Below are 20,194 nucleotides of genomic sequence, written 5' to 3'. Positions count from 1 at the left end.
ATACCTCAGCATTATACATGCTTTTTACTATCTCATATTTGCTTGTTTTGTGGCTTCACCATTAATATCTCCCACTTCATGGAGCTGAGTTCACTTTTCAATAATACCCAATTTCTTGTGATTTTTCTATTTATTGCCTAGAGCTTCCCAGCACATGCTGTCCAGCTAAATCCTTCCTTTCCTTATAGGAAGCCTGTCTGCCAAGGCTAGATCAGATGACCGTCCACTCCATGGCATACGCAGTACCCTACTCTGTATACCTTTATTCTGTATCTGTCTCAGCCTTACCACTGTATAATAGAATCAGATGTTTGTTGTTTCTGTATCTCCATTATTTTCATCTTCTTCAACAGCAGGTGTCTAGGAATGGAGCTTTCTCCAAAAATCTAAGAACATAATGAACATTCAACAAATGACAAACTTATGAGTAAGCAAGGGAACTAAAGGATAGACACTGGTTATTAGAAAATTTCCTAATTTCAGGTCTGGCTGCCTTTCTGTAATCAGGATGGCCATTCTCTACTGTTCCAACATGGCAGAGTTCCAGAGTGATCCCCCTCTAAGTAAACCTTGCTGCCATGCCCGTTGCTCTCCACAATAGAAATTTCAGGAAATCCGAAGATTTTGTAGCACACAACTGTGCAATGTGAAAAGCACTGTTCTGGAATGAATAAGGAAAGAGTAGAGATTCCATGGTGTCCTTTCTCTTATCACATTCAAGCTGATGGAGAAATCATCATCACTACCATATACTGAGCTCATGCTTAGCTTCAGATGTTTATTTGTCTTGAAATAGCCCTCTGACGTTACTTTCCCCACTTTATAGCTGTTGAAATTGAAGCCCAGAAATGCTAAATTAACTTGCCCAAAGTCTCAATTTAGTATGTAATACAGTTGAGATTTGAATCCAAGGCAGCCTGAACCCAGGGATTACTTCATGTTCTTGATGTTTCCTTTAGTCAAACACATGGCCTTGGTATTGTTTTATTGGGGGTCAATTATGATAAATTAACAATCAGTATTCTAGCCAGCTGACCTCTAATTTGAGGCTTTTTGTTTTTACACATATGTTTTAGGGATAACCTTTTTTTCCTATTGGTAGCTCCATCATTACATATACATAGTCAGCCATGTATGCACAATGTTAGGCACACAACAGGTTTTCATTACAATTGTTATGTCTACATGTCTCTGACTCTGCATAGCTACAGTGTAAATAACCTTCACGTGTATGCTTAGGCACATGCAAGAGGAAGCTAAGCTGTTCCTGTTCAGTTACTCTGGATACATTCTTAATGCCACGTGTTTGAGCTGAGTTTCATGCGAAACTTCACTTCATTTTGCATTTGCTAGTGATCGAAGAATCTGGTAAATAAGCCATTCACACATCATGTAGTTTGGGTAAATATATGTTCAATATCCCCATATCTGAGTCCAACTCTAAAAAAAAATACCTGCAAAGAAGGTGTTAACTTCTTATACAAAAGAAAAGCCAGAGTCTCCAAAGTTGATCCTAAGATTAATTCCCAAATAAGAAGACAGCTGGTTAAAGTTTGATCTTTTTCTCTAAGAAAGATCCAAAACAGTACTGATTCCCTCTGGTAGGGAAGTCCCTGATGCTCTCTAACAACATTGGAGAAAGTGAGCTCAGAGATATTTGTCAACAGCATTTAAAACAGCTTTCCTCGCATTTATTTTTAACATGTTGACTGCTCAATACCATGTCAATTAATTCCATAACGATGTTAATTGTTGCAGATGGTATGTTAGTGCTTTTATTTGACCGGGATGATACTCTGCTGTCTCTGCCATCAGACCAGAGAGGGTCTACCCAATAAGTAGTTGGACTTGACTGGACTATAGGATGTTGGACTCTATGCTTGGCATATACTTGCAAAGAGGGAATTTCAACTGAACTTGAACTATGGTTATGCAACAAGGTGGGGGAACCCACCATGGGGGGAGGGTGTGGAGAGAATCCCAGATTCTATGTAATTACAACACAATGTAATTAATGGATAAATTTAATAAAAAAGAAAAAACAGCTTTCCTCAGGGTTGTGGGATTTTTCTGAAGGAAGACAGGTGACTACTAAGAGTAACCTCAAAGTTGACACTCTACCTTCTTAAAAAATATTTCTTTAGAGTGTTGTTCACCCACATGGAATCCCAGGAAAAGGATTAATGCCAGAGTACTGATGCCAAAGACTTTCTGTTTAATAATCCTTAAGCCTATTCCTGCTTTCCTTCTCTTTTGGATCTTGGCATGTACTTACATATTCTCCCTACTTCCTTCATTTAGGGAAGCAATTTGTATATCAGTTAACAGAGAATATGCCACAATAGAAGACAATAAGATTACAATCACAGCTACTTAAGCAAAAATACAAGTTCTATCACTTAATATTGTGAGTTCACTTTAAAAATTCCTGAGCCTTGGTTTTCTTATGCATTAAAATAGTAAGAGTAGACAGTAAGTTTTATTCTCTTCAGAATAATAATGATATAAAGAACAGAACAAAGTGTCTGCGAAGAGCCTTACAGGAGAGTCCTGTTCGTATCCATGATCATTACCATTTAGACAAACCACTGAATCATGCCATCTTCAGAATATAAGAAGCCTCACTCTGATTTTGAGCAAAATCTAGGCATGTTTTCAAAAAGCTGGGGTAAAAAAGGTACCTAGGAAACAAGTTAGAGAAGATTCAGCCTACATGTGAACATCAAGAGATGATGCTTGTATTCAATGAACATTTCTTGCTGTCAGTTGTGATCTGCTAAGGGGAAGATATTTCTGATGTCCAAATGTTTATACGTCCCACAAAGTTTTGGACAGTAGTCCAAAGTGCTGTTGAATAGGTTATGAATTAAGGAAAACTTAGAAGGTTAGAACTTGGGCAGCACAGAATCTCCACACTTGGAAACTTCTCGGAATGGAAGAGAGAATCAAATGGGAAATTCCTTCAGGGTCAATTACAGAACCACAGTTTTGAATAATGCTATATGTAAAAGTCATAAGTGCATGAAATTCAGCTTCTAAGTTTGCAGATAATATAAAAGCTGGAGGCAGAAAAGATAGGGAAGGGAAAAATAAACGACTTTCAATTTGGTTTGGCTTGCTTCCTTTAGCGAACTAGAGGAAATGGAGATGACAAATGTTTTTCTCACTTGAAAAGTGGAAGAGTAGCAAGCCAAAGAAAAGGGAACCATCCTCCTTTAGCAAAAGAAAAGTATTGGAAGAACGTACAAAGGTCACCTCTTGAACCAGACAAAGAGCATCGGGTCCTGGACGGTCAGGACAACAGGCAGTGCAAATGAGGTTAATCAGGCACTATATACACACTAAGGGACGTGGGTGTCTCCACTGATCCCACCAGCAGTTAGGTCATTCTAGAAAAGTGATCCTAGCAAATAAAACACTTCAGGAAAAATGGTTAATTTTTTTCTTTTTTTCATAACTAAGGAAGTCACGAAGACAAACCAGAAGTAGAAACTGAGGTCGGAAGTCAGCTGACTTTTCCTGTAAGGTTGTAAGGAATAAATAGTAAACATTTTAGGAATTGTACCATGTCCCATCTCTGTCCCAGCCACTCAGCTCTATCTTGGTCGTGTGACACTAGCCATGGACAGTACTGGTGTGGCAGTGTTACAATGCTGCTTTATTTGTAGAAGGAGATAACATACCCTCATATGTACATAGGAAATCTGGTCATTTCATGCAGAGGTTTGAAATTTGAAATTAATTTCCCAACCTGAAGATAGACTACTAATACTAGAAAATCTAATAGCTCATGAATTTCTTACAGAAGGCGGCTGACAGTTTTGTCAAAAAGCATGAGGACAAGGTTAAGAATGTGTGGTCAGGTGGCCTTTCTCATTCCGAAAATATTTTCTATACTTCCATCTGAGCAATTGTAAAGCTTCGAGCATTAAATAACTTCTGCTTGGCAATTATATTTAAAACAGCATGATTTTAAAGTTTCCCTAGCCACACGGTGATATGAAACTCCGCATGAACTCAACTCTGTTCCCCAGAATATCTGTACAAACTAAAGCTCTTCCCCGAAAGCCTCTGGACTACTGTAACTTTGGGTTTCAGAAAACAGCAAAATAATAATATAATTAATTAGTTAATTAAATCTTGGTCATAGAGAAGGGCTTTTCAGTGTACTCTTCAGTCCTCCAGACTTTACCGAGTGTCCATTTCCCTGAGTAACTACAAATTTAGGAAAAAATTAACCCCTGACCACCAAAACACAAAACCAAACCACAGGCTTCCCACAAGGTTCCAGGTGATGCGTAAGTGCAGTTAATTATTTAAAAGGTCACAGATCATACCTCATGCCTCATACCACCTTGCATTAAATGAGCTAATGGTTTAACCTCTCTGAGCTTTTGCCTCCTAATATGTATAAAATAATTTCCAGCAATACAGTAGTGAAAGTAAAAAGACATGAAGCATGCACTCCCTGCTAATTCATGTTAGTTCTCACTCCTCCTCTGCCATAGATTTGTTACCCCAATCAAGCGACTCCCCTAGCAGGAAAAAGAATCTCCCTTTCAGCATAAGGAAAGGACCTCACTATTTCTTTTTATAAGGGTAGGGATACTTAAGGAAATTCAAATGTTGAAGTACTATGCATAGTTGTTTCTTAATACACATTTTTCACTAACTTTATGAAGACCTCTGGTATGCATGTTTTTCAAAAACATACCAAAATAAACTTACCTGTTCATTCCACTTGCCACAGACCTTTTAAGCTAATGTTCGTTGGACAACCTGCTTTAACTCTGCTTACTTGCTCCTCAGTACACTCTTTTCCAACTCTTTTGCTTTTATTTATATACTTCTCAGAGAATGCAGTTTCTGGCTTTTTTTTTTTTTTTTGGTGTTCTAAAATTTCAGTATTTTTAATAGTATTAAAGCAGTTATGGAAATAACTCAGTGTCCTATTCCGAGACTCCTGGATCAAGAATAGAATTAAGTCCATTGCCAACCCACTGTGCCCTGTGACCTCCATTGTCTACTCCTCTTTTCTAGTCCCTAGTCTCCCAAATAGCAAATGACTACTCCTACTCCATATTCATGGCTTATGTGTTTTCTTGAAATCTCTACATTTCGCAGTTATTTACTGTTGTCTGAACAGCTCTTCACATATCCATTATATGTGGACTCAGGCATAAAGATCGGATTGTAATGGCACTGGTGTAAAAGGTATATGTTTTTGAAAATGTACCAGGCACTTCTCTTTTAAGTTTATATACATTAACTTGTATAGAAGCATCAAAACAGACCCAGGGTTGTTGTTCAATTGCCACATTAGAAATGAAGAGTCTTAGTCACTGAGAAATTACTTGCCTAAGACTACAAAGGGACTAGGTTGTAGGGCAGGGATTAAAACCAAGTCAGTGTGGTTCTAGAATCTCTGCTCTGAGTCTCTTCCATGCCATGTTGTAGACAGGATCACTTCTAGCCCCACTGCTTTCAAAGTAGGTGGAAGTATGGTTAAGTATTTATCCAGCATGCCAACACCATACATAATACTGAATAGAAAAACATAAAAGAAGTAAGAGTGCTACCCTTATGGTAATAATTTACAATCAAACCCAGGAAATGAGATGGTATAGATTTTGAAAAGACTTTCTGTTATCGTTGAGAACAGAACTTGGAAGTTCAGGAGAGGGAAGGATTCTTGTAGACCGTGGTAACCCAACAGAATAGAACTTGAATGCATCCTTTGGGAATTGGGGAAATTCTAAAGGGTAGACAGAAGGATAAAGAAATAGTCTTCAGTCCTGAACTTTTGGCAAGGAGAGTAAGACAGGCCATTTTACTCGGAGTGATAAGTTTGTTTTGGGACTTGGGACAACTAAGCTTGAAATGAGGAAGTTACTAAAGATGAAGGATGCACTTGATTTCCAGCTTGCAATCCTCTGCTGAGGACTGAGCCATTCCTGCATGTTAGGGTGAATGAGATTCCTGAGATGGTACACTATCATGGCAGTGGAACAGATAGACATTTCTATCCATAATAAACCCTTGTGACAACTGGATATCCCAAAGGGACTATTTGGTTCACTCTACTTGTAGCATAAAAAAGTCCATTAGTTTATTTATATCTGATGTATGAGATTTTTTTACATAGAAAATAGATAGAATGGACCTGTAAACTCTTATTTAATCTCCATGAGAACTTCCTGAAGTTGTTTTACCCTCAGTTTCTAGAAGGAATGTGGGAGCTCACATAGTGAAATGGCTTGACCATCATTACCCCACAGCCCGACTAGAAGCCAAGCTTCTTGACTCCAATTTGGGAAGTGTTCTCCTCCCCACAGGAATTTCTCACTGATGGCTGTGCAATTCATTTTGAGAGGGAGGATAACATAAGACAGTGATACTCTGCTGGCTCTGTCTTCAGACCAGAGAGGGTATACCTAAGAAGCCGTTGAACTTGACTGGACAATAAGATGCTGGACTCTGTTTGGTATATGCTTGCAATGGGGGAATCTCAACTGAACTTGAACTATGGTTATGCAACAAGGTGGAGGAATCCACCATGGTGAGAGGGTTTGGGGGGGAGGGGTGGGGAGAATCCCAGTACCTATGAAACTGTGTCACATAATACAATGTAATTAATGAATTAAAAATAATAAAAAATAAATAAAATAAAATATATAGATAGAAAAAAAAACATAAGACAGTGATGTTCATCCTCAGGCCAAGGATCCACAAAACATAATGCCTCCTCACTCATAGAAAGTCAGGGACCTTCCTATTTAACCCAGAGCTGCCTCTCAAGAGTGCTTTTGTGTCTCTGCATTGCAGATGCAGGGGAGAAAACTTGAGAATGTTGTTCATTCTAGGACTGGCCCATGAGCATTTAGTCCATATCTTCCATACGTTACAAGGATTTATAACCATATAATGAAAAGAGTTTTTGTATTTTCTCCACTGGTCCTTTCTTAATCCTGGTAGAATGCTTAAGAAGACACCAATCACAGAGAATCTATAAAGGCTTCCAAAAAGCAAAACTACTTCTCTACTTTCTGGCTAAATGTATGGTGAAAGTAGTAAAGCAAGAAGTTTTAGCACATAAACCAAAAGGGAAATGGGATGTGGGAATGGAAGGAAAGCAGAGAGCACTAATGTACCTAATATGACCACAGTACCACTTGCTATGTGAGTCTTAATTGTGCCCATTCAGTGTCCCCTCATCTTCTCATTTTTTAAATTCCAAAACATCCCCAGAGAAATATTTTTGGTTTTGCTTGGAAAGCAGCACTATGTTTCTGTGCCTGCATATTCTAAAACAGTCCTGTCAAATTTGAAACCTAAATACAAACTGACAGAAATCAACTACTAACAAATTAAGTTAAATGAATGGAGTAGACGCCTAAATACAAAGAAAGTATTTTTTCCAGGAATCTTTCTCCCTGGTTGCCAGGCTAGAGAGACTGAAGCAAACCTCTGACTTTACAATAAGGCTTCTGCCTCTTCATGCTTTCTAGAGAACCTGGCATGGCAGCCTCTCCAGAACTGCTGTGCCCCCGAGTGGCAATGTGCAAACCCCATCTACCCATTTTGTAAGAACATAATTGTGGTCACAATAGGCATCACATCCTCTCTTGGCTTTAAAAGTATTTAGACCTTGGTAGATTTCTAAGTAAAGGGGTAAAATATCCAAAGTGGTCAACTGTACCTATGATATACTTGTGAAAAGTCTCTAATTATAGGAAGAAAGTGTAACTGAACAGTTGAGTGTTATGGTAGTCCCCAAAGGCATTATGGAATGGAAAAATAAGCACTAACCCAAGAACAAGAACACCTGTTTGAAACCCTGACTCTACAGATAATTGTGTGTCCTTGAGCTAGTTATGAATGTAGATAATTTGTAAATATGTGTAGTCAATTACAGATTCATACTTTGTCCCATTTTAATTTTGTCTTTAAGACTGTCTTCAGTTAGGCACAATGGCTTCTTTATATTAAGTTTACGGAAGTAAATATATGCAAATGCTGACTCTCATTAGCTCCATCCACCTTAGTTCAAATACTTGTGCATTTGTGCCCAGTGTGATGATGACTTGCCACCCTTTTCAGTTTCATAGGAATTATCTTGGTGGTTTCAGACTTGAGCAGGAAACATTACAACTTACTCAGTAGTGCCAGTGCCTGGAGGAACTGATATAGCTACAAAAGCTAACTCCCTCCTGGGGGGAAGAATTGGTGGTTCAGACCTAGTATTAAAAAAAAAGAAAGGTTTATACTGTCTGCATTCCCATATCCCATATCCCTTGCTTCCTTAGATTTCCTCATCAGCCTTTTTCTTCACATTTTATTCACTCTCCAGGCTGCCCTGCATTGCCAATGAGAGTCCATTGAAATACGACAGGCTGGCCTAGAAATTTCTAATCTACCTTAGTTCAACAGTCCTCCGGCTGAGTAGGAAAGCATACTTCAAAAGCATTTTGGAAACTGATAAAACAGAACTGTAAGCAAATCATGGAATTTACCAATGGCCATGACGTAAAAATCACAGTAAAGTTGCAAAAAACTGTCTTGTTTCCTTCTGCAGAGTCCTCAAGACACGTTTTTGTAAGGAAAACAATCATTGCCAGCTTTATGAAGACAGCCATCTGAATGAATTTTGAAATTTAGCACATTTTAAACCCTACATTTTCAGTGTGGGAAAATTGAATAATTTATCTGAAAGTAATTTCTCCAGAGTGATCCCATTAAAATATTGTTAGGCCAGGTTTCCTTATTAGTTAGAAACTGTTTTGGAGCCATAAATATCCCTGGGAAATCATAAAGAATTAGATCATAAAGTAGAATTTTAATTGTTTTTAAATCTAAAACAGCTTGAACAGCTGAAGAGGCTTAGTGATGATAATGCTTTCTGTTGCATCTTGTAAGATTTCTTTTGAAAACAGTGACACTAGCTAGCTAGTATACTATAGGGTTTACTCAAGATAAATAAATAATATCATTGTCTTTTTTCCTACTACATTCTTTGAAGTAAATTCACACGCAATTGTTTGAGAAAACGCATACTATGTGTTGGGCGCATGAATGAGTGGGCGAGTTCTATTCCAGTCTGTCATGCATTGATGTTCATGAAGCCTCAGCTCCTGTTTAGTACAACAGCTTGCCTGTCCTGGTAACAGTGGCGATGATTTCAAATGACACTAAATCAAGGATAAGGCATTGAAAGCTTCATTCTATTTCACGTGTTCTCTTTTCTTTTACAATTTTATCAGAACTACTCATGTATAATTGGATTGATTGATGTAAGCCTTACTTCTACTTTCTGTCGTTTGTTAAAGGTAAAAATAAACCATGCAATTGGCATAAGGCCAAAAACAAGCTTAGGAGATCTGGTTCATTGCCAGACCAATCACCTACCTCAGAACAATGGAGACTTACTGAAGGTGGTGATGAACTGCAAATGCTACAGGGTTTGGACAGACTTAGCAAAAGAAACAGTGGAGAAGGAAAGGCATTATCAGGTGGGAGAATGTTGGTGAAACAGAGATCTGACTCCTCTTCTTAATTTTATCACCAAGACTAATGAGTTCTGAGATTTCTGTGCGTCATCCAACTTCTGAAAAGAACAGTCTTGCATAATTGCCTACCTCCCATGGATGAGGTTGGATGAACAATTCTTTGAGCCTTTGGAAACTGGAGAAGCAGAAAGCATTACAAAGAAATAAGAGACCAGCACTAGGGGGCTTAAAAGTAGCCACTACATCCCAGTTGTAGTGTTGATTGATCCTTTGAGCTACAGCCCTACCAAATTCAGATACTTTGAAGACTTTCAAAAGTTCTCTCCCTGTCTTCCTCAACCCTTCTGAATTCCCACCTCCTCTGGTAAGTTCCAGTTATCATCAGCCTTATGAAGTCTCCAAGCCTTTGTTAGTCATTAATCTGCCTAAATGCCCTGCTTTAGGAGGTAGTTCCTAAAATAACACAAATTTAGAAAACATTTTTAAAAAAGGCTGAGATTGGAGTTTCTGAACTTATTATGATTATTTTCAGGCAAATAAAATTTGAATGATTGTTTTGGGGGAATGGCTCCTCATGATCCTAAAAAAAAGAAGTTTTTCCTCGTTTGTGCAAACTACCTTATCCTCACAAGGTTGTAGCATTGTGGAAGAATAAAGCAGTAAATAGAAGCTGTATCCTATGCCCCTATGTTATTTACAGAAAAAGACGATACATATATGCAAGAACATAGAATCAAGAGACTGTTACCCATTCAGTTTCCTACAAATGTATATAAGAGGATCCTTTCATCAATATTTGAGCCCTGGTTTTCTCTCTCCACTTTCAAACCTTGAATGATGCCTTGTTTCATAACTACAAGTCTGTTCTTTCCACCATATTTCCAAGCTCCACTCTTTCTTTGTAACTTTGCATTTTCCTTAATGAGCCTTTACGAATCTCTGTGCACCGTTTGTTCTAGCACCTCCTCTCACTCCTGATGTGCATGCTTCATATTTAGTGAATATATGTTGCCTACTCTAACGAGTAGCATTTAGACCAAGTAATCAGCAAGCTTCAACAGTAATCAAAAACCTCCTCATTTGAAACTACAACCAGAATCAGGTCAATTAAAGTGGTGTCAGAACCTGCTTCCTGAATGACCTTCTAGTTTGTTGATTAAAAAAAAAAATAAAAGTGTTCTAAATGAACACTTGAACTACCTTCCTGCGTTATAACACAGAATGCCAAAAAAGCTGACCTCACAAGTTTATTACATCATTTCTTTTCTATCTCCCCAGGATTCTTCTCCAGCCAGATGATTCTCTGCAGATCCTGGCACCAGTGGAAGCTGATGTGGGTTTCTACACTTGTAATGCAACAAATGCCTTGGGATATGACTCTGTCTCCATTGCTGTGACACTAGCAGGTAACCTGGATGTTCTGTTTAGTTCAGGAATGCTATTGAGTGAAAGCCTATAATGGGTCAAGCAGGCCCAGGGACACAAAGATGAATGAAATCTGACCTTGCCTTAAGGAAGTTTATAATCTGTAATTATCATTATAATGGAAGTGTATAGTATGAGATACGATGAAGTACTGTAAATGATAACCAAAAGAGTGAGTAAAAACAATTGATTCTCCCCTAAAAAGTCTAATTGGGATGGGTGGAATTTCAAATAGAGAAATATTCTTGGCAAAATAACAATGTGAAGCAAGATGATGTGTGCAATTGAGTAGCCTTTTGGAGAACATCAGTTGTGAACTATGATCACTAAATGCTCTCTTGGGATCCTGTCACTTCTCTTACAGAGAAGAGTGAGGACTGGCAATCCTCACTCTGCAGTGCTGTCTTGGAGCAGGTGTATTCCCTGAAACCTCTCTCTGGTTCTACTTTACTTCCATCTCTCTCTGTGATTGACCTACCAATACTTGACCTTTACCCATAAAGGGTGAACAAAACATTCTGTACAGGTTGACTCAGGAACATTTCAAGTCAGAGTTCTGCATCTACCAGTGGGTGTGGTCTTGTAGACACCATAAAACCTCTTCACATAAGATAAATGCAGTTCTTAAGCTGAAAGAAACTTTGGATACCAGCTGGACACATTCACTCGCTTCTCGGAGGCCAGGCAACCTGAGGTCATGTAGCTGCTCAGCTAGTGCTGAGGAGAGAGGAGCTGAGGTCTCTATTCCCAACTCATGGTTCTTTCCACTTGCCTACCGATCCTACCGGAATAGGATCCTTTGTGTCAGATCTGGGCCATGCATTCCTCATGCTGGTATGTTGCATGTGTTTGTATTTATTCCTTTCAGTTGCAGCTCCTATCAGATGATTCAATAGTTGTTAGAAAAGCCAACATCACCCCACACTGACCTCATCTGTCCATGCCGGATTATGTTGTCATAGTGTACTCCAGTCACACATGCTACTACTCCCTTGCATGTCTATTTAACAACAGTATTTCTGCCCTTGTAACCTAAGGCTGATCTGGGAAAGGACCTTTAGCTGACTACTTTTCAGGGAAGATGAAAGTCAACAATGAGGAAGACAAGCTAAGGGGTCCTGGGGTGGATTAAAGACTGATATTATTAATGTCTGTTTTTATGAATAAAACATTTGCTTTCCCCCTAATGTATTCCAGTTGCAATCTTTATTGCCCTCTTTATACGAAGTCCAGATGCTCCCCACCAATCTTGTTAAATCTCTTCTGCCGTCCACCTTCCAACCTGCCTTAACAAGGGCACCGCTGACAGCCTTCCAGCCCGGCAAATAGTGCCTCTTGTAGGATTAACTCTCTTGTTTATATTTATCCAGATATGGTTCAGCTCTGTCACTGACTAAATACTCTTTGTTCACCCAAATTTAATACGATTAATGAAAACCTGTCTGGAATTAAGCAAGGCAATTATAACATCACTCAGCTCTTTGAAGAGGAGCTATTGGAGGCTGCCAACAGGTTCAAAGCCAAGACAGAGAGAAAGCAGCCGAAGAGGCATCAGGAAAGCAGGAAAGAGGGACTGCTGCTGCTCTATGATCCACAGGCACCACACCCAGCGCTTAGGGAGCTGTGACCCTGTGCTTCAGCTGCTGAGATGAATCTGTCAAGCAGAACCTTGGAGAGTATATGATAAAAACACATATTACCTTAAGATTATCTTTTCTTCTTGGGGTTCTCATCTGTATCTCTGCCAGTGTTCACATGCACAGCATTAGGTGGCTTAGCAGCGCCTGCTTTAAGCATAACCTCTTCCAGGTGTTATAGGGCATTTAGCAGTAAGTAAAAATTTTTTTTTTGCTGTGTAATGTTTATAAGTGAATGAAGGCAAGAGCTTGTCAGGTGACTAGAACTGACAGTCATAATTTGCTTCAAATGCATGCGTTGAAATTCTGCTTAATATTGACAGCATAATTTATATTTTAGTGGGAACAGGTAGAAAATTGATATCAAGCACTTCAAAAATTGATTATCGATTATTTACTCTGTGTGGTCTTGAACAAAGTATTCAGCCTCACAGAATTTGAGCTCTTACTTGTAAATGTGGAAATAATATTTTATAGGATTGTTACGAAGGAAAAGAAGATTGTGCTTGTGAAAAGGTGCTTAGCTCAATGCTAAGCACTTCATTCACACTCCATAAAGTAGTAACTTCCCTTTCTTGATTTATCTCTTCTAGAATAAAACACATCTTGAAAGCAGTTCCACAATAAGTAAAACATCAGCCCAGCTTCCATATATTTTTCAGTATGTTTTAACATCGGTATTTTTTAAGTTTGGACATAGAAACCATTCTGTTCCCCTGAAATCAAATCTGTGCTGTAATGCTTTCAAAAGAATTAGATTTTTTATCTGGACTTCAGTATAAGTACAAGCCCAAAGAAAAAAATCGTTAGTTTTCCCATGATCGGGTGTCCCCTGTAGCTTTGTAACGGAAGTGTGGTCTTTCGTCTGGCCAGTGTGCTTGTGTTGACCAGATGCAAAGGAGTTTGTTCAGGTGGATTCACAAGAGCAGGCATGGCAGGATGCTTCAACCTGTGGGCTCTACGCCCTCCAAATCTGTCTGAATCCTGACCCTGTCACTTCCTAAGCTGTGAGAGCTTAAGCAACCTCTTTGCCCTCCTTGACTCAGTTTCATCATCTCTAAAATGTGGTAGAAGTAGTCTTACCTGACTCCAAGGGTCCATTCCTTCATATGAAGTGCTTCTATAATTGTGTCTAACACTTAGCACTCAATATTTGTTAGCTCTTGTTACTGCGAAAATAATACATCAAGTAAAAGCCAACTTCCTCTTACTTGGGGAGACCCCTTTTCAGAGACTAGAATATGCACTAGGTTCACTGTGGTCTTAGTGGCGGTGGGGAAGCTAATCTAGCTGTCTGGGTGGGCCTGGAGCAGGACTCAGAGAAGCAAAATGGCCCATGATGCATAATATTCACCTGAGCCACAGGGAGAGACACCTGCTGAGTTCTCCCTGGCTCACAACCAGACAGCCCTTGAAATTGCCCTCTTCCCAGGATTCAGTGCAGCTTTGCGGATGTCACCTCTCTTAGAGATTTATTTATTTACCTATTTAAAAAGCAGGGTGTCACTAAACTAGAATCTTCACTTCTACTGGTTTTTTTGATACAGCACTCATCCCTTGACTATAATGTAAATTAAAAACACTATCTCAAAAATTTAAACAAGAGGAAAGGAGGAAAGATCAGTGGTTGAGAAGGAGAGAAAAGAGGGAGGGAGAGGAGGAGAAAGGGCATATAATTATGTTCTTAGAATTGTATCCATGTAAGCTATATTGAATCTGTTTTAAAAAGAAAAATGAAAATATGGGGGAAAACAAATGAGCGATATCCACATAAACTATATTGGATCTATTGACAAGAAAAAGGAAAAAGAAACCTTAAATAACAAAAAATGGGGTGATAGACACAAATAGACATGGACAATTCTGGGCCAGGCCAAAGCCAGGAGCCAGAAGCCCCATCTTGGTCTCCGACATGAGTTGCAGGAAACATCATTTACTGCCTTCCAAGCCGCATTAGCAGGAAGCTGGATCAGAAGCAGAGCAGTCAGGACTTGAACCAACAGTCTGATATGGAACGGCAGTATTCACATAACCCATTACACCACAATGCTAGCCCAAATTTTTCATTAAATGTGAAGACATCATTTAGTTTTTTCATAAAAATCCCACTAGATCATCTTTCCTCAGCCCTGTTTGGGTCTGTACAATATTGTTTGCATAAATCCACTTGTTATGCTACCTCTGAGCAGTGACCCACAGCTATGTCCTCCCTTTACAGGAAAAAAAAAAAAACCTCCTTGAGGTTTTCCACAGGTTCATCAGGGTTCACATTCAGAATCAGCTATGTTACTCTTACACTTTCTCCCAGTGATTTATTTTCCATCCATTTTGATTCTGTAATGTTGTCAATCATGATCTCCACTGTGATTTTTTCCCCCATTGTGGGGTGGCAATTTATTTCCTTAGTAAAAAACAATGACAAGCTATTCTAATTCAATATCATATTCCAATAGTGAATTTAAAAATTTACTATTGATTTCTGTCTTTCCATTTGCAAAACTTTGGATAAAACTTTTGTGTTGAAAAACCTATTTTATTGTTGCTCTGTATTGCATGATTTGTAGCATTGTGCTTCTGTCTGCTGTTCTTAGAAGTCAAATCTGTTAAGTGGTTGCTATGGATTTTATATAACACATGATTTTCATCATTTAAAGTTTCTTGCATCCATTTGCTTCTCTCCAAACTCATTCATCCTGTGTTGATTGTATCTTTTAAGTCTTGGGGATTAGAGAATGCCTAGAAGCAGTCTTTCTGGAAGAATGTGATCCTTTTCCCTGTCAGTCACCTTGGGATAGCCCAGGAAACTCGCAGTGGCAGGAACTTCCTTTCCACTAAACGTACTGCCATAGTGACCTGTTTCACTGCTCTTAGTACCCATTAGAGTAGTTTAAGAGTAGAGAAGAAGATTACAGAAGGGGAACTAACATTATCACTGATACATCACAGACCTTACACTTCCAAGTATGATTGCTCTGGCCAGCTACAGACAGAACTAAGGAAACCAGAGTCCCTGGTGTGTAAAGAGAACCTTCGAGATAGGAGAGCCATTCCGGGGAGTCACATTCAGCCCCCAGCCAGGTTGGGCAGAAATTTTCTGCTGAAGGGCATAGGCACATTTTGAAGGAAAGCAGTCATTTCCTGGTAAATTGCTTCAGTATGGACCCACTGAGTTCAGCTCCACTTAGGGATGCAGATGAGGGCTTCTCCAGGTGCACACCAGAGATGAGATCACAGCCAGCGTTGTCATTGATAGTCTAAGATCACAAAAGAGATACTGGGAGGCCTATCTGACATCAATGGAGCATTAGAAGGAGTTAAGGCCTGAGAGCAGAGAGGAGAAAACGCAGATGAGCTCAGATAAAGTTTTCACAGGAGCAGAGAGACAAAGGATTCTTGTTTTTCTGCCTTTTTGTGAGTGGTACACTTGACATATCTAATAAAAAGATCAGAGAAAGCTCACTGGCAAAATAAAAGGCAATTTGTCTTTGAAATTCCTCTTTCTGCCCCTCCCCATCATGATTTAGTAGCTCCAATCAAAGACAGGCAGTCGTGGATGCTTTTCATACTGGAAGTCTAAGAGGCACGTCTGTGTTTTTCACCCAGCATTTGCTTTCATCAGAAGAGAGTTTGCTTCCTAATGAGTTGGACTGAGAGAGGACCTCATTATCAGTGAAGAAAGCCCGCAAAGGACAGTTAGCCCCAGTGCACAAGATCAGAGGGACAGCCAGGCAGCTTGGACTGTGTTCCTGGTGGTGGTGCTCTGAACCATGGACTAATAGGGTTTTTAAGTTTTTGTTTTTGTTGTTTTGATACACATGTATTGTGAGATGCACAGTTATAGTTCAGTGTATATTTATAATGTATAATGATTGGATCAGGGTAATTGTCATACCCTTGCCATAAACTGTTTGTTTCTCCAAATTGGAAACATGTAAAACCTTTACTAGGTGTTTTAAAATATGCAGTTTATTATCCCATATGGTCACCCTACTGTACTATGGAACTACAGTTTTTGAAGCCTGTAAGTTTTCCTTTAGTACTAGACTGCCCACCAAAGTCTTTGAGCTTTTATGGAAGATCTCTAAGATAGATGATAGCATAGGAAGGTCCAGCTGAGCCTTGCAGTGGACTAGAGCAGGCAACAGGGAAGGACAGATGGTCCACTCTAGGCAGTCTCAGTCCCAAAGCATCAGTTCTCACATCTTCCCAGTGGAATGGAGATTGGACATGTGGTAGGACACATCACACTGTTGGTTTCTAGAAGAGACTTCACTGTCACAAACGGTCCCTCCTTTAAAGCTCTGCAGTGGAACATGTAGAAGAAGTTATGGCAGATTCTCTTACTGCCTTCTCCTGAACGATCAACTACTTTAATTAAACAAGGAGTAACAAGAGGAAACAACAGTAACCAGAGTATGCTGACTTACTTGCCTGCATCTGAAGTGTAATGACAGTGCAGGTGGGAAAGAGAAAACATGCAGCACAGGGAAGGTTTGGGAGAGGGTAGTTCAATCCCCAGCCCCTGCTTGGTTCCTAAGGGTTCATCAAAGGCAAGCCTACTAAACAGAATCCCAAGAGTAAAGAAATTTCAATTACTAAGTTTTCATGTAAAATGAATAATGAGCACTCAGAGTAATTTCCCTGAATGATCGTGAAATGGCCAGTTCAGCTTAAAACAAATTTTTCACTCTAGTATATTATCAAGGAAATTTATAAAACTTGTAGAAACATAAAAGATAAATTTATTTTGATGTAAAATAATTTGAAATCCATGTGTAATTTTTCATTATACACATTTTCCATGAACTGTAGGAAGACCCCTCCTATGCATGGACTTCAGAAAAGTTTACTGAAATGTGTCTTTTGACGTCATTTTCCATGAAATTTTTGCAATGTGCTTATATAATTTGCACAAAATTCACAGTTGTAAACGTTCAGAGATTTATTTAACAAATATGTATGTTGTGTGGCTGTCACTGCAATATAGTTTGTTTTTCACAACCTTGTCAAGCTGTAATCCACATACCGTATAACCCATCCTCTTAGAAAATGCAACTCAGTGAATTTTTAAAGATTTATTTTATTTTTATTACAAAGTCAGATATACAGAGAGGAGGAGAGACAGAGAGGAAGATCTTCCGTCCAATGATTCACTCCCCAAGTGAGCCGCAACGGGCCGGTGCTGCGCCAATCCAAAGCCAGGAACCTGGAACCTCTTCCAGGTCTCCCACAAGGGTGCAGGGTCCCAAAGCTTTGGGCCGTCCTCCACTGCTTTCCCAGGCCACAAGCAGGGAGCTGGATGGGAAGTGGAGCTGCCAGGATTAGAACCAGCGCCCATATGGGATCCTGGTGCGTTCAAGGCAAGGACCTTTAGCCGCTAGGCCATGCTGCCGGGCCCAACTCAGTGAATTTTTTATTCTCACATTTGTGCATCCATCACACACTAAATTCTGGAAAATTTTTCATTGTCTCAAAAATAAACTCCACACCACTTATGAAACACTCCCCAATCTTCCCAGTCTTAGGCAACCACAGATGTACTTTCTATTTTCAAAAATCTACCTACTGTACACACTTCATGTGAATTGGATTATACAATAATATGTGGTCCCTGTTATGGGATTCTTTCAATTAGCCTTTTGTGCACCATGTATGCTACATTCCTTTTTAAAATTGGGTTAAATGACCCAATTTTAAGAGATAGTTTTCTCTTCCTAAAATTTATTTATGCAAAGGGAGCAAATGTCCTATATTTTCATAAAATGCTGTTTTAAGAGCACAGTGCTACTTTGCTCCCTCTCCTCTCTCTTCCCTAACTCCCACCCACTCTCTTCCTTCATTTCTGCTTTTCTTTTAATTTTTCAATGACATACTTTATAATTACAAGCTTAAACTTCTGCTAAAGAAGGATTTTAAGAAGTTAGCAGAAAGCACTGCTACTCAGGAGTATAGACAAGGGTTGTAAATAATGATCAAATCTTAAAATGTCAATTTCACTCATAAACATTAACTTGTTGAACTCTTTGGGACTGACTTGATTCTCCAAGAACAATGATCTCTAATTGCATCCATTTGGTTGCCAAAGACACTATTTCATTCTTTCTTACAATTGAGTAGTAGTCCATCATGTATATGTACCACAGGGTCTTCATCTAGGCATCAGTTGATGAACATCTAGGTTGATTCCATATCTTAGCTATTGTAAGTTGAGTTGCTGTGAACATGGAGTACAGATAAGTCTTTCATATACTAATTTTATTTCATATGGAAAAATTCCCAGGAGAAGAATGGCTGGGTCATACGGTAGATCTATTTCAGATTTCTGATTAATCTCTGTACTGTCTTCCTTAGAGATGTACTAATTCAGATGCCCAGCATCAGTGGTTTGGGGCATTTTTCCCCAACATCCTCACCAGCATTTGTTACCTTTTCAATTTTTGGAACACTCCTGAGGTAAGGTGAAACCTCGCGGTTGTCCTTATTTGCATTTCCCTGATGACTAATGACCCTGAGAAGGTTTTCATGTGTCTTTGGCCATTTTAATTTCATCCTTTGAAAAATATCTATTCAGATTCATTCCAGTTTCTTAACTAAATGGTTCATTTTGTTGTTGAGTTTCTGGAGCTCCTTATGTAATCTGAGTATTACTCTTTTATCAGATGTATAGTTTGCAAATGCTCTCTCCTGTCTTTGTTGAATGTTTACTGTGTAGAAGCTGCATTTCTTGATTTAACATACTTTTTAATTTTTTTTCCTTTATTGCCTATGTCTCTGAGGCCCTATCCAAGAACTCTTTGCCTAGGTCAATGTCTTACAGTGATGCCCTTATGTTTTCCTATAGTGATTCGATAGTTTCAGCTGTTTAGGTTTAGATCTTTAATCCATTGCAAATTGCATTTTGTATAGGCTATATGGTATAGCTTTTATTTTCTACTTTCACATGCAGAGATTCAGTTTTCCCAGTGATTTGTTGAAGAGACTATCCTTACTCCAGTGAGTGATTTAGCACATTTGTCAGAAATGAGTTGGTTGTATATGTGTGGATTAATTTCCATGATCTTTAATCTGTTCCATTTGTACATGTGTCTATTTTTGTCCCAGTGCCAGGCTGTTTTGATTATAACCACCCTGTAATATGTCTTTGAAGCTGGTATTGTGATACGTTGGGGTTTATCTTTATTGTTTGAGATTACTTTAGCTATTCAGAGCCTCTTGTGATTCCACACATATTTTAAGGCTTTTTTTTTCTAGATCTGATAAATCTTTGGTATTTTGATTGAGATTGCATTGAATCTGCATTGCTTTGGACAATATGTGCATTTTGATGATACTAATTCTTCTAATCCATGAACATAGAGTTTTGGGTTTTCTGTGTGTTATGTTTATTTCCTTAATGATTTACAATTTTCATTGTAGAGATCTTTTATATCTTGGTTAAACTTATCCCAAGTTATGTAAAAATTTCTGCAGCTGTTTTGAATGGGATTGACCTTAGATGTTTCTCAATTGTGGTATTGTGTACACAAGTGCTATTGATTTTTGTGTTTATTTTATCTACTTCAATATTTCCAACTCTAAGTTCCAATATCTCTTTGTGGAGTCGTTTGGTTCCTCTGTGTATAAGAT

At 38.8% G+C, this 20,194-nt stretch overlaps 1 protein-coding gene across 1 annotated transcript in view; it reads left to right on the top strand.

The window, feature by feature from the left end:
• The window catches only part of ADAMTSL1 (ADAMTS like 1), a 410,929-nt gene that overhangs the window by 298,566 nt on the left and 92,169 nt on the right, over positions 1–20,194 (top strand). Inside the window, exon 20 of the mRNA XM_004581085.3 lies at positions 10,785–10,912. Within this exon, the coding sequence (XP_004581142.2) occupies positions 10,785–10,912 (128 nt within the window). The remainder of the gene's footprint in view (positions 1–10,784; positions 10,913–20,194) is intronic.

The sequence above is a fragment of the Ochotona princeps genome, chromosome 14, assembly GCF_030435755.1.
Source record: "Ochotona princeps isolate mOchPri1 chromosome 14, mOchPri1.hap1, whole genome shotgun sequence".
Taxonomy (NCBI): Eukaryota; Metazoa; Chordata; class Mammalia; order Lagomorpha; family Ochotonidae; genus Ochotona; species Ochotona princeps.
Note: the sequence above shows the minus strand (reverse complement) of the source record. Positions and strands in the feature narration are given on the sequence as shown.